A 15,299-nucleotide genomic window follows, 5' to 3' on the forward strand; every position below is an offset into this window, starting at 1 on the left:
CTTGTGAGCATTAAATCAAAACCCAAATCCTAAACAATATGTAACAGCACAAAACCTAATACAGTCTTTTAAAAGCCTAATACAGAACAGGATGGATATATATAATACAGAACAGGTCTGTTGCTGTCAAATCTAGTAAGAAGGCTTTCTTTTCAAATCCAGCTCTCAAAATCTGCTTGAGACCCACATCATTCGTTATCAGGCATATGGCTTCAGAACATCTTGGATTTATATTTTTCCATACTGAAGGAATGTGGCAGTACATCTTTCAAGGGAATATAAAAGTTACATTAAATCAGAAATCTTCCTTTGTGTGGGCACTGTGTTTTAACACTGGAACCCACCGTACCACCATGACATCGCTTTTGCAGTAAAATTTGTGATTTTTTTTCTTTTAAAAAATTACATTATGGTGGTAGACAAAAATGGAATCATATAAGAAGACATCAACAGTTACTTAGCTCTGAAAAGTATGAGACTTCAGGCAGAACACTGCTTAGTTTAATCTTCACTGATCAATTGTTTAAATTGGTTAGCCTTGGACATGGCAAATGTTATTCTTGATCACTGGTTTATGATTGATTTGTGATGTTTTATTTAATTTTATTCATTAGTTGTGTACATCACTTCGGGTGGTTCTCCTGCAGAGAATGTCACTAATTAAGTTCAGTAATAAATATCCCTCAAAGTAAGGGGTACTGAAATAATAAGGATACACCTCATATTCTTGAACAAGAAAGCATGTCTGCAAACAGGCACCATTCTGACTCTACAAGAGAACTATAGGAGGTACTGCTTCTAGAAGCAATAAAAAAAATTAAGAAGTAATCTTAACAATTAAAATCTAACCAAGGGCATGTCTACACCAGCCATTTATCCCGGCATTGTCCCGGGATCGTCCCTGTGCATCCAAGGCCGTTTCTACACCTGCTTTTTTTCCAGGGATCATCAAGGGATCATCCCTGTGCATGCAAATGACACACTGGGGAGCCCGGGAGCAGGCAGGGAAGATCTTTCCATTTTCCTGGGATAATTCTTAGGTGTAGAAAGGGCCAAAGTGACAGCCCTTCATTAATCCACTTACTTGTGAAAAAGCTCACATGATTACAGTGAACACTTACAGTTACACACCCTTAAATCCCACTGGAATCACTGAGACCAGTATGTGGGACTGAAGTATTCAGCCACAACAAAAACTATTCTTAAAAATTAATTCACTGGAACAATCAACAGTTAACACTAAACCATTTTTTAAATAACAAAAGCATCCACAGTACTCAAAAGAATTTCTAGTGCATAATTACAACATGGAATGCACAAAGAAGGGGGAAACGGGCACATATAAAGTTACCAAGTAAGATTTTCATCAGACATGCTGTCTTATCAGGGAGGTTCAGTGGTCAGGCAATGTGGAAAGCTGGCTATAAAGCATCAACCAAAGTGAAGCACCATTTAGTAGATCACTTTAATTAGAGAAGCATGTACTTAAATCTCTCCCAGTAAAATCACCGAGACTTTAAAAAATGCCTTACTTTGCCTGGATCATGACCAGATTCTCTCTCCATCAGCTGCTTTCCACATATTTTTTACTAGTTTCTTTGTACCCTTAAAAATTTACTTCTGGTAGCTAATTACTAATTTTAGTGTTCTTTTTATGAACCTCACTGCCTAAGACAGCAGTTCTCAACCTGTGGGTCGGGACCCCTTTGGGGGTCGAATGACCCTTTCACAGGGGTCGCCTAAGACCATCGGAAAACACGTATTTCCGATGGTCTTAGGAAACTGTATTGACTGAACTATGTCATGTATCATCTTTTGTATTATTAAAGCTATAGTTATGTATTATTTTCATTAGCAAACCATCCCATGACAATGGATCGTGTAGAGAAGAACGAAAATAATTTTATGGTTGGGGTCACCACAACATGAGGAACTGTATTAAAGGGTCGCGGCATTAGGAAGGTTGAGAACCACTGGCCTAAGAAGTCATCTGGCACTACTGCTTTAGCGTGTCCATACTGTGCATTCTTTGTCATTAACACATCTGAGTGTAACAAGCGGAACTGCGTATGTAATACTGAAGAGAGAAATCACCCTAGAAGTACACACAGCGCTCTCCATGCAGTGTAATTTTTCCAGTCAGATGTTGTTGCAATATCCTGCTCTTAAATATGTACACGAAAGTATCTGCCCACAACTTCAGCATAACAACCCTACAAAGAATGTCTTATTTGTTGCAGCAGTAAGAACTCCAATCCTAACTGCTTATCTGCTGGTGCAGTAAAAGCCTTGTCTACAAAAGGCTTTTGGAGCCCAAAACTAAGAGCATTACTAGACTACAACTTATATCGGTTTTATACCAGTCTATTTATTATAACTTCCCCAAAGAATCTTGGGAACTGTAGCTGCTAAAGGTGCTGAGAATCTCCCTTAGGGAGATCTCTCCGGCTGCCTGCCCACCACTCCCACATATTGCTACAATTTTCTGGGGAGAAGAAATGACTATGATGATGCCGTTATAAGTTTGCTGTATAAATATGTGCTAAATACTATAAAAAACAATAGGCGTCTTTCTGATGACACTGAATAATTATGACCTTAATCAACAAGCTGCTGCCTTAAAACCCATCTTAGGAAACAAAGGGTACACGTGTGTATTTTGACAAAACAGTTGTAAGGGCCTTTGTTTATTTTTTATGACACGAAGCAGCATGTAATGAGGTGGTATTTGAAACTCACACTTCCTCTGGCAAAGGGATCAGTAGTACATTTTATTTATTTATTTATTGCATTTATATACCGCCCCATAGCCGAAGCTCTCTGGGCAATTTACAAAAGTTAAAAACAGTAAACATTAAAAACAAATATACAAAGTTTAAAAACATAAAAAGCATAAAAACAACAGTATCCTTACAAGAACAGCTATTCTGGGGCCCATTAAAAACAAACATTGAAACTGCCCCCACCCCAGTCCCTCTCTGCTTCCTCTCTCCCTTGCCACTATTGTATTTATTTATTTATAAAATTTATATAGCCGAAAGCTCTTAAATATGTTCTACAAAATATTGTAGTGCTTCATAGGCCCAGAGCAGTCAGCTGAAAGAAGGGAAGGTAGTTAGAGAAGATAGTGAATACAGACGGGAGGAGGAGCGTAGTTGGACAGGGCCTCCCTAACTATTTCCAAGGCTCGATTAGATATAAAGTTGAAGACGATTTCATTTGATATTAATGAAGTGTTCAGATATCAGAACTTTTTGCTGAAACCATGGTGAACAAGGGGAACATGGCAGAGAATGTGTAAGAGCAGACTGGCAATTTACAACTCTAATTAAAGAGACAATGAGCAAAACAGGAGTAGCTTAGAAAAAAACATAAAAAGGCAAAGATATTCTATTTCCATTAGAAAAAAGTCCTTTGTCCTTTAATGATTTATGTACCATTAGCTTCCAGAAAAGGGTTCATCTATAAAGCCTTCAATGCATGATAACTTGCATTCCTTAGATCAGGGTGGGCAACCAGAAAGGCTTGATGGAAGACTTGCTCTAATCTTTACACTAGAAGATAGCCTAGTAAGGTTGGTACTCTTGTGCAGTGCAAATTGCTAATCCAGTGCACTGGTTAGAGTCAGCTCCAGAGCACTGAGAACCATGGTCCCAATCCTCTGCACTGTTCTGCTCAGCATGCATCACAGAGCATAAACTTCCTCATGTAAAAACCCCACCAGCCCTCCTCAGCCTGAATGACAGTAGGGTGGGGGGGCTGGCCATACCCTCTTATGTCAAAGGGGCAGGTCACACCCCTGATCTCAACTGTGCAGCACTTGCTATCAATTGAGATAGGGAGTGGCATAAAGCGGAACCCCCTTGTTATCTCCAATCTGTGATCAGAGATAAGAAGGGGATTTCTCTCCTGCCTCCTCACAAAGCTCTTGATAGCCTCCAGGCCAGAGGGTGAAGCCCACAGAGGGAGTCCAAGCCTCTGTGGGTCAGATGGGCAACTTCCATGCAACCTCCATGGGTCAGTTTAGTCCTGGAAGACAGTGGAAGCCTCAGATGCTGCCTCTTCCTTATGTCCTACTGTGAGATCTGTACGGTCTAAGGAAAACTCCCCCATTTAATGACTGCATCTATCCATGCTCCAATTGGAAGATGCTTTGCCCCAGTAGCTGTAGAATTCGTTCCCCTTGGAGCTTTGATAAGGCCTGGTTCTCTTGCCAAGACTTTTTAGTTAGACTGATCTTTTAACAGGCTGTGAAGTTCTAGCTCTTTTTTTTAAAAAAAAATCTCTTATATTTATTTGCATGTTATGTACATGTTTCATATTATTACCTGAGTCCTCAGTCTCAAGGATACCACAAATCAAATAAATAAATAAATAGTCTACTTTGTCTTGCTATGTGTATTACAAGTGAGCTTCTGTTTGCTACTACGGTTTCCTTTCCTGCTATTTTAAGCAGTATTATAAAAATCCATCATTAATGATAACTCTTTTCTTTCTTGCTCTCTGCTCAGTGTCTGAGAGACAAGTCTGGACCAATTTCTCCATCCTGCCTCTGGCAGCAGAATGGAGCTAGCATTTCAGATCCTCTACCAAATCCCAGCTGCTTCAAAGGAAAAACCCTACTTTCTTCCGTTAAGATCATAAGAAATATAGGAGGAGGGGGTCAGCTCTGTTTGGACATAATTACACTTCATCAAAAGAAGCTTTCTTCATCTTCCATGCGTGAAAAGTCTGCAAGCAGTTAAGTCTGTCTCCCCCACCCCAACCCGCTTTCGTTCGTTCTTTTTTTAATATAAAAATTGCTATTTGGGAAAGTAGCCAAAACTTGGAAAGCCAATATAGTAAAACTGTGCACACACCCTTTGTTTTCCTTTGAAGTCTCTTAAATAAATATGTTAAGAGTTTGCAAAGTGCACTATCACTTTTCGCAGATTTTACTCATATTGATCAGAGAAAGCTTCTCATCCATGGGAGGTAAGGGGTGGGGGAAGACTCACAGGGATTCTTTAGATCCTCACTTCATTTTCTACTGTTTAAAATGTATATCATTATCTATACCTATATATCTCATACATTTCAATTGAGATGTGGAGCACACAGGTGCTAAACCCTATTTCTGTTCTTTCTCAACACTAGTTATAGATATAATCACTGCACTTCTATTGTAAACTGTCATGGAATAGTTGCCAGGAAGCCTTCAAACTTAATCATTCAACATAAACCAAAGCAAAAATTAACTTAGAATAATATAGCAAAAAAATAGAAAGCAAAAAATAAAATAAAAATAAATGGTATACATGGTTCATACCGTATCCTGGAGAGCAGTGAACTCAATAACTTTATATCAAATTACTTTTATATTGGAATTGTTTTTTAGTCATTATTATTAAAATGAATTTAAAAGCAGACACTATTGGTCACAGTCCTAAAATAAAAAACATTCAATAGAAAGCCTTTGCTGAATCACTCTTAAGAAACTGGTTAGGATAATAAGAATGACCCCATCTGACTGAAATAATTAAGGTAGTTGTCAGTACTCTGATTCTGGCCTCTCTCACAACTCAATGGCAGTGCCTTTGTTCTCAGATTTGACTTTGGGCCTTGCTAGACCTGCTGGCTTATGCCGGCAGGGAGGCGGGGCCGAGGCGCGCTACCGTTAGCGCGCCTCCCCCAGGCTTCCAGGTGGCGGAGACGCAGGGAGGACGGAAGCCCTGCGTCGTCCGCCATTTTTGTTTGTTTGTTTGTTTAAAGGGGGCCGGAGCTGGGGAAAAGACGCGCCATAAGCGCATTGGCTTATGGCGCGTAAGACCAGGCCTCAGCGCGGCCTGTCTCCGGATTCCCCTGTGCGTCATCTGGACGCACAGCGGGGAAGCTGGGTCAGAAGGCGCGCTAAGGCCTCGTCTAGGAAGGCCCTTTGTGTAAATTACAAACATAGAGTTCTCTGGTTTCTGTTCTTCAAGAACTGTTTTTGTTTTGGTTTTTACATGAGGAAGTTTATGCTCTGTGATGCATGCTGAGCAGAACAGTGCAGAGGATTGGGACCATGGTTCTCAGTGCTCTGGAGCTGACTCTAACCAGTGCGCTGGATTAGCAATTTGCACTGCACAAGAATACCAACCATACTAGGCTATCTTCTAGCGTAAAGATTAGAGCAAGTCTGCCATCAAGCCTTTCTGTCTAGTCCTAAAACTTGTGGACCAGTCCATAGCTCTTAAATCCAAAAGAGCAAGTTAGAAGCAAGGTTTAGCAAGGAGGCTTTTTTTTTCTCATCTTGAGAGGGAAGTGCGATGGAGCTATCCAGGGCCGGATCTACACTACTGCTTTAAAGCGCTTTATAACAGTTATAAAGCACTTTAACTGCTTTAAAGCGCTATAAAACTGTTATAAAGCGCTTTAAAGCAGTAGTGTAGATCCAGCCCAGTTCTGCTTTGCCAGTCTTGCATAGGCTGCCACAATGGGTGAGTTTGCACGTCACACTGAAAATAAGCCATGGTGGGTTGTTTGATTGCTAACCCACATTCCCCAAACAGATAATCAGGCACACTGCAGTTTGCCACCACTTGTTTCCCCCTTACTCCTGCTCATTCCCAGCACATATCCCAAGGGCCTTTGCAGCACAACCTCAGCAGCCTACTCCTCCTACAATTGAGGGGTTTTGTAGATTTTTTTTCATGTTAGGGAAAATTTGAGGAAATTTAACATTTCTTTTTTTCCTTTTTAAAAAGCTTTCTGGGAGATTTGCCCAAGTTCGCAAAAGTGCAGTAGTTACTGCAAATAAGCATGGTAAATACTATGAATTTGTGCAAACCTCCTCAAACTTTTTTTTCAATTAAATTTGCACAAATCTCCTTGCAGGTGGAAACAAATGATAAATTTGTGCAGATCTCCGGGACGTTGGGGGAAAAGGTGTTGCTATCTAGATTAAGTGAGGAACTGGAGGAGTAAACTGATATTTCTTACTGATATATTGGAGGAGGGGTGGATGGGGATGGCGGAGGGCGGATGGAGACAGGAGGCAACAACAGCAAGATCACCAGAAAGCGACCAGGTTTTTCATTGCTCTTGCCAGGTAGCTCTGTAGCCCTTTTCAACAAAGCATGCATAAGCCGCCGCACCAGGCTAGCACACCACGACAAGCCACTCTGGACAACACAACAGCAAGCCATGGGTTTTCAGGGTAGCTTGTGTGTGGTTAAACAAACTGCGCTGAGGAAACTGTGCCACGTTCAGACATACGTTCAAACGTTCAAACAACAAGCCACACAAAACAAACAAGGGTGACAACCCACCATGGTTTGTCATGTCAGGCAAACCAGGCCAATGTATTGTGGGGCAAGTTTGATAAACAAATGGTCAAGGAACACCTAATTTCTTTGAATGAGTTCAAATCTCCAGGGCCCGATGAACTGCATCCTAGGCCATAGCTAGACCTAAGGTTTATCCCTGGATCGTCCAGGGGTCAAACCTGTTCATCTAGCTGACACACAGGGGATCCAGTGCTCAGGCAGGGGTGAACCCTGGATGATCCCAGGATAAACCTTAGGTCTAGCTGTGGCCCTAGAGTAATAAAGGGTCTGGCAGAAGAACTCTCAGAACCACTGTCAATTATCTTTGCGAAATCATAGAAGACGGGTGAGGTGCCGGATGACTGGAGGAGGGCTAACGTTGTCCCTATCTTCAAAAAGGGCAAAAAGGAGGAACCTGGGAACTACAGACCAGTCAGTCTAACATCCATCCCTGGGAAAATTCTGGAGCAGATTATAAAGAAGTCAATCTGTAAACACCTTGAAAAAATGCAGTGATTACTAGAACCCACTTATCTCAAAATATAGTGAACCAGATAAAGAAAATAAGCTTGTTGCATAAAAATAACAATTCTAGAGATGGACAAAGTTCCCTCATCTCAATTCAAAATGGGCTTAGAAAAAGCTTGAGCTTTTTTTCAGAGATCTCTGAAATCTCAGAAAGAACTTGCCCTTTTAAATTTCCTATTTCGTAGTCTCTGCTCCTGTTAAATAACTCCCTTTGTTGGTCTTTCAGGGTTTACTCCCTTTGCCACATCGCCAGCATGTGGCAAATCTCTGAGCAGACAGAAACTCATCTTGCCTCTAGTGTACATGTTTGAACAGTGTGGCATCTGATGCACAGCCCATTACATACTGTCACTGCTGATATATAGAGCCTTCGGGAGTGTGTCCTAGTGATCGGGGAAGCCTTGGGCTTAGTATGAGAATAGGGCAATGGTAGGCAAGCTGGTTCCTTCCAGATGTTTTGGAGTACAACTCTCACAATCTATGATTACTGAACATGCTGACTGTGATTTATGGGAGTTGTCCAAAACATCTGGAGGGCAGAAGGTTGCCTATGCCAGGAATAGGGTGTTAAAGTATGTCCCTATTTACACCTGTGCCATGTTGGGGGGCAAGCAAATACTGCCCTGCCAACCTACCACTGTTCTTAGTCTCCCTCCTCTCCGCCCTTTTCTACGCATCCTTGATCCTTTCCTTTCTCCCCAAAACTTCCAGCAGTGATTCAGGAGAGAGCATGAAGAAGAGACTGCTCCTTGGACCGCCATTAGGCATAAAAGCCATACTAACAGGAAGTTCCCAGCAAAGAAATCCTTGGGATTTTAGTTTGCCGGGGCTTCTGGATCTTCAGTAAGGACCTGGAAGCCCCAACAAATTCTAATCCCCAGGGATCTTTGTGCTGGGAACGTTTCCTTTGGGCAGTTCTCCGCTTTGCACATAGGCAACTTTTCATGGCTGCTGATAGTTTTGGGGGGGAAAGAGAAGGGGATGGGTGCAACTTGGAATGACCAAAGCATATTCACAAGCCAAGAGAAAACTCAAAGGGACTTTGACTTGGATTGTAAAAGGGATATTATTTCCAAATTAAATGGGTTCATTTATGAACATAGAGACACACAGTTCTGAAACTAGGCAACATCTTATCATAATTCTTCCTCCTAGGGAGAATTTCATCCTAAACTGGAATTCTATGCTTGGGTTGTAGCCCATAGTGGCCATCCACCAGTGGAAAAAAAACAACACTGGTGAAATGCACTTCTCCTCCCCACTGCACCTTCCTCAAAACTGTTCCTGGAGTTTGGGAGACCCTCCCGAGAAGATTTCGGGGTACATGGGGAGCTGCAGGGAAGAGATGGGTGTAAGGGAAGGTCTACTTGCATGACTTTGGATATAACCTTTACTTGAGAATAAATCTTATTGAAACCAATAAGATTTACTTCTGAGTACACATACTTAGGATCTGGCTGCATAGCTCACATGAAACCAGTATTTTTATTTTCTCACCACTACCATATAGTAAAGGCTTTAAAGAGAACTGAACCTACATATGAGTGGAAATCAAAACAGAAACTCTTTCGTGCTTCCCTACTACCACCTAGCTGGTGTCAACAAATTAGGAGCTAGTTCTTTGGTAAATATTTTCCCCCAAAATCCAGATCTCATAAATACAAGAAAAATATGAATAGTCAAGTGGGGGGAAATCATGTACCAAATGAACAAACTTAGTACAAAATATTGCAACACCACTGCAAATGAAAGGCTGGAGATGATTTATTTATAGAATAATCAGTATTTTAATGTGGAATCTGTTTTACGTCAATACTTAAGTTTCTATTTGTTGGTTTAACAAATGCATAATTTAATTATGTACCTCTTCCACTTCTGCCCACGAATCTCAGATCATTAAAACGTGCCACTTGATTCTTCATTACAGCAGAGGCGTTCCTCAGCTCTGCAGAATAATTTTCATCGTTCCCAGCCATGACTGTGACCACTGTCCCATCTGGAACTTCTCCTAAAGCTACTACCTGTGACAGTAAAAACACAAGAATAACTTCTTAGAATTATGTGGTTCAAATCTCAAACCCACCACTGAATTTTTATAAGAATTTGGGTGTGAAAATCATGCAATCCATCATGGGGAGCAAGACCCAGGGATCCTGTTGGCCCTCCTCCTCCTATCCGTGTGTTGGGAACACACCTGCTGCCATGAGCCTGTACATGCATATGCTCCCCCCTCCACACACACGACGTAGAACCTTGGCTTCCACATCACTGGGGGAACTTAGGTGTGAAGAGCAGGCTTCCTGCTACAGAGGTGCCACCCAATGGCCCTGTTCAGAAGACACCAATGTGTGGATGGTGGCGGGTAGGACTGACAGGTATTTGATAACAGGCCGGGGCTACTCTCCCACTCCACGTAATTGTTCACATTATTTGTATGCCTAATTAGGGCTACAATAAAGGTAAATTCTTATACTACCATGTTGCAGCATTGGGCCCACATCACACTGGCAACACTTGTGTATAAGAACCATGTGGGACAGACAGATGAAATGTTTCCTTCCCATGATGCCAGTAACACTAGCACTTGGGGAGAGGTAATGTTTGCATTACAATATTCCATTCTGCTTGTTACTTGGATCTCTACATCTATGCATTCTCCTAGGATCTTTACTCCTCTGTCTCAAGATCATGGCCACAGCTAGACCTAAGGTTTATCCTGGGATCATCCAGGGTTCGCCCCTGCCTGAGCACTGGATCCCCTGTGTGTCACCTAGATGAACAGGTTTGACCTCTGGACATCCAGGGATAAACCTTAGATCTAGCTATGGCCCATGTTAAGTTGTAAGTTTCTCTTCTTTTGGTTTTAAAAAATAAAAATAAAAGAGTGGTTCTAGTTTTCAGGATTATGGAGAAAAATCTAAAAATATGTGAATTATTTTATGTTAAAGGTCTGTGAACCTGTGGTTTTCTATGGTCGGGGTTCTTAATCACAGCACAGTTGCTCCTTTTGGTCTATAACCCCACCCCTAATATCACACTAGCTCTACGAAAGGAAAGAGAGAGAAAATTTAAATTTTGAAGAGAGTTATTAAAAATTAAATAATATACTTTGCATCTTTTAAACCACAAAACTGATGTTTGTTCAGTTGATACTCAATTTTTCCTGTCAGTTCACAGAGTCATGATGCAAGGCCAGAAATGAAGCATGTCACAGTGCCTGTAGCTTCACAGGGCCGATTTTAGCTATTCTATCACACTACTGAATACTCTGGCCTCCACCAAGCACCTTTTAATATGCCAGAATATGTAGATCCTGCCATCCCAAGTAGCTGATATAACAACAGGCCACTTGCTTCTATATTACAAGTGACAGATAGTTGCAAAGTGCCTCGAAAAGCAAGAACTCCTATTACTGTAGTGAGTGTAAGCCTATAAATATATCAGTAGCAAAACCTACAGTGGTTTGTGAAGTACGGTTGAACTGAACACACAAAAGCTGGAAAATCATTTTTGCAGCCATAATATGGCACACACACACACTTTCAAACCACAACACACCTTGGGCAAAGGAACCAATTCATGTGATGAAGGACAGGAGCCCATTGGGATGCACACATGACTGCTGAACCACTGGGCTCTGGGACCTATCAGTCAACAGCCTGAATGCTATGACATGTGAGATATTACACACACCAAGTCAGAGTTGACCCCTCATTTCATGTTGGCTAAGCTACAGGGGTTAGCGGCCCCTATAGCCTATACCGCTTATCCTTCTCCCTTTTCCCCCCCAGCTTTCCCAACCTTGTGCCACGAGCAGAAGCTGCTAGCAGCATATAGTACTGCAGGGACAGTATTCACTGTAGTAGCTAAGAGGTTCATCAGACAAGCGTTTTATCGCACACTCGCTACTGCCCACTTACGGATGTGCGCACGTCCTTTAGACCATGATGACGTGCTGCTCCCACTTGTTTTTCCGTAGCTAAATTGACCCCTTTTAATCCAACTTTTTTTAAAAAAACGGAATGTGCTGCGATCTCCTGCTGTGTTCAGAAAAAGTGGCACAATAAAAACAGTGGGCCACGTGGTCTTTGTTTGCTTCCTCTTTCCGCTCCGGGAAGCATGAGGAAGTGCAGAGAAGCGACATCCCCCCACCCATGTAAGGCTTCAGCAATCAGTTGATGCATCTCCAACTAATTACAAACTACTAAAAATGCATCCTCAGCCACTGATAGCCTATTAACATCAACAATGAGCTGATACCACTTGCAGTTCGTGACTGGAACTGCCAGAAATTAACTCCTGCACTCATATAGACAGGTAGAAACGGGGTGGAGGCTATGAGGGAGGCGGTTTGCCTTTGCTGTCTACTATTAATGTTTGTTGTGGTGGGCACTGGCTTTCCTCTCTCTATCTGGTATGACATCCCAACTTCCTCTCTGCCAACCAGCAGTCAAGCGGTTATTTCCTTCAGTGCTAACACTGGCACAGGGTAGGGGTGGTGGAACAAGTGGAAAGTGGGTATAGGGTGAAGGCAATGGATGCCAAACTGTTAACCCTTGTACCGCTGCCTTTCCCTCAGCTGTTTTCACTCAGGCATGAGGGGACAACTCTGACTTCGTATAATATTTCACAGGTCCAAACAGTCAAAGTGTTGACTGATAGGACCCAGAGCCCTGCAGTTCAACAGCCAAGTGTGCATCCTATTGAGCTTCTACCCTTCATCACTTGCCAGACATGCGCTGGTCCCTTTGCCCAAGGTTTGAAAGAGGGCTGCCTTTACGGCTGAAAAAATCATTTCCTAACTCACAAACTACTGTTGGTTTTGCCACTGATACCACAGGTTTTGTTAGGAAAGTTTTTAACACATGTCTTGATCCCACTCCTGCTTCCCCCAAATAGTGAAGCAAGAGCACAAAGGTATATGGAGACTCTGGTATATATCAACACTGGAGCTGTACGAGAAGATTTCCCCACATCTAGAGCAATTCTACATTTTATGTATCATCTGGAGTATACATTGGCTACAAAAACTGGCAGGCTAAAAGTCTGGAAGGCAGGGAAATTCGGCACAAGTGGTGGTCAGAAGAAATCTGTGGTGGGCAGGGGTGGACCATGGCAGCTGGATGCAAGGAGTTCACAGCTTCCCAGTATTTTCCAACGTCTGGTTACCAGTATGCCAGAAGTGGCAGGAGGACACATCTGCTGTGGCTCACCCTGGAATCAGTCACAATTCAGAAGGCCAAAGAAGATGTGAAATCTGGGAGCAGGGAAGTTGGTCACAAGTGGTGGTCAAAGAAGAACGTCTGTCACGGGCAACCAAAGACCTTTCAGAAGACTTGCCTGTGACTAGTACGTTTTCCACTATCTTCAAATTGTCGTGCTGATTAAAACCTCCCTCATCACGCTTCTTTCACGCAGAGCCATGAACAGAATGCATGCATCTTTGAAATGTGCTAGCCAGCACCCATCTGCTTGCTTGCACCAGGTGACACAGTGTCCAGATGTGGCTGTTTGCCCAGATAAAATTCTACTGCCAGTATAGTAAACATGCCTGGAGTGGGGGCTCTGGAGGCAAGGGCTCCAGGCTGGGAACAGTGGCTTGTGGAGGAGATCATGCCTAGGGCGGCTGGGCAGGGGTTCATGGTAGGAATGGGGGTCTGGGGTGGGGGGCTCATGCCAGGAGTGGGTATCAGAGGTGGGAGCTTGTTTGGGGCTCCAGGCTTAGGGGCAGTTGGAGGGGTGGTTTCGGGGGGTTGTACCTAGGTGCCTGGATTGAGAGCTCATGCCTGGTCATGTCTGCGGTGGTGTCTGAGATGGGTGTGATGTCTGAGGTAGGGGCTCAGGGGCATGGGAAGGGTGCCCCAGTAAAGGACTAACCGTTCATAGGGTGTTGTGGGGGGGGAGGGCCTGCCTGGCTTCTGATGCCTTGGCCTCGCCCCAGGTATCAACCCCCTGATTGCTCCCCACACAGACCCAGATATGAGCTCCCGCAACTGCTGTCCAAATCCCACTCAACCTGAAGCCCCACCCTGAGCCCCCATCCGTAGATACCTTCCCCCAGCACGAGCTTTCATCTCCAATACCTGACCTGAGACTTCTAGAATCATAGAATCATAGAATAGCAGAATTGGAAGGGGCCTACAAGGCCATCGAGTCCAACCCCCTGCTCAATGCAGGAATCCACCCTAAAGCATCCCCGACAGATGCTTGTCCAGCTGCCTCTTGAAGGCCTCTAGTGTGGGAGAGCCCACAACCTCCCTAGGTAACTGATTCCATTGTCGTACTGCTCTAACAGTCAGGAAGTTTTTCCTGATGTCCAGCTGGAATCTGGCTTCCTTTAACTTGAGTCCATTATTCCATGTCCTGCACTCTGAGAGGATTGAGAAGAGATCCTGGCCCTCCTCTGTGTGACAACCTTTCAAGTAATTGAAGAGTGCTATCATGTCTCCCCTCAATCTTCTCTTCTCCAGGCTAAACATGCCCAGTTCTTTCAGTCTCTCTTCACTGGGCTTTGTTTCCAGACCCCTGATCATCCTGGTTGCCCTCCGCTGAACACGCTCCAGCTTGTCTGCGTCCTTCTTGAACTGTGGAGCCCAGAACTGGATGCAATACTCTAGATGAGGCCTAACCAGGTCCGAATAGAGAGGAACCAGTACCTCACGTGATTTGGAAGCAACACTTCTATTAATGCAGCCCAAAATAGCATTTGCCTTTCTTGCAGCCATATCACACTGTTGGCTCATATTCAGCTTGCAATCTACAACAATTCCAAGATCCTTCTCGTTTGTACTATTGCTGAGCCAAGTATCCCCCATCTTGTAACTTTGCCTTTGGTTTCTATTTCCTAAATATAGAACTTGGCATTTATCCCTATTAAGTTTCATCCTGTTGTTTTCAGCCCAGCACTCCAGCCTATCAAGATCACTTTAAAGTTTGTTTCTGTCTTCAAGGGTATTAGCTATCCCACCCAATTTGGTGTCATCTGCAAATTTTATCAGCGTTCCCTGCACCTCCTCATCCAAATCATTAATAAAAATGTTGAAGAGCACTGGGCCCAGGACTGAGCCCTACGGTACCCCACTCGTTGCCTCTCCCCAGTTTGAGAAGGTTCCATTGATAAGTACTCTTTGAGTCCGATTCTGTAGCCAACTGTGAATCCACCTAATAGTTGTTCCATCTAGCCCACTTTTAGCTAGTTTGTTAATCAGAATGTCATGTGGTACTTTGTCAAAAGCTTTGCTGAAGTCAAGATATATGACGTCCACAGCGTTCCCACAGTCCACAAGGGAGGTTACCTTATCAAAAAATGAGATCAAATTTGTCTGACAGGACTTGTTCTTGACAAATCCATGTTGGCTTCTAGTGATCACTGCATTGATTTCAAGGTGTTTACAGATTGACTTCTTTATAATCTGCTCCAGAATTTTCCCAGGGATGGATGTCAGATTGACTGGTCTGAAGTTCCCAGGTTCTTCCTTTTTGCCC

At 43.2% G+C, this 15,299-nt stretch overlaps 1 protein-coding gene across 8 annotated transcripts in view; it reads right to left on the reverse strand.

The window, feature by feature from the left end:
- RUNX2 (RUNX family transcription factor 2) overlaps positions 1-15,299 on the reverse strand; it is a 346,128-nt gene that overhangs the window by 231,523 nt on the left and 99,306 nt on the right. For all 8 annotated transcript variants that reach the window (XM_063115934.1, XM_063115933.1, XM_063115932.1 and 5 more), the window contains one exon: positions 9,679-9,835. In XM_063115934.1, coding sequence (XP_062972004.1) covers positions 9,679-9,835 — 157 coding nt within the window. The remainder of the gene's footprint in view (positions 1-9,678; positions 9,836-15,299) is intronic.

Source organism: Elgaria multicarinata, chromosome 2 (assembly GCF_023053635.1).
Source record: "Elgaria multicarinata webbii isolate HBS135686 ecotype San Diego chromosome 2, rElgMul1.1.pri, whole genome shotgun sequence".
Taxonomy (NCBI): Eukaryota; Metazoa; Chordata; class Lepidosauria; order Squamata; family Anguidae; genus Elgaria; species Elgaria multicarinata.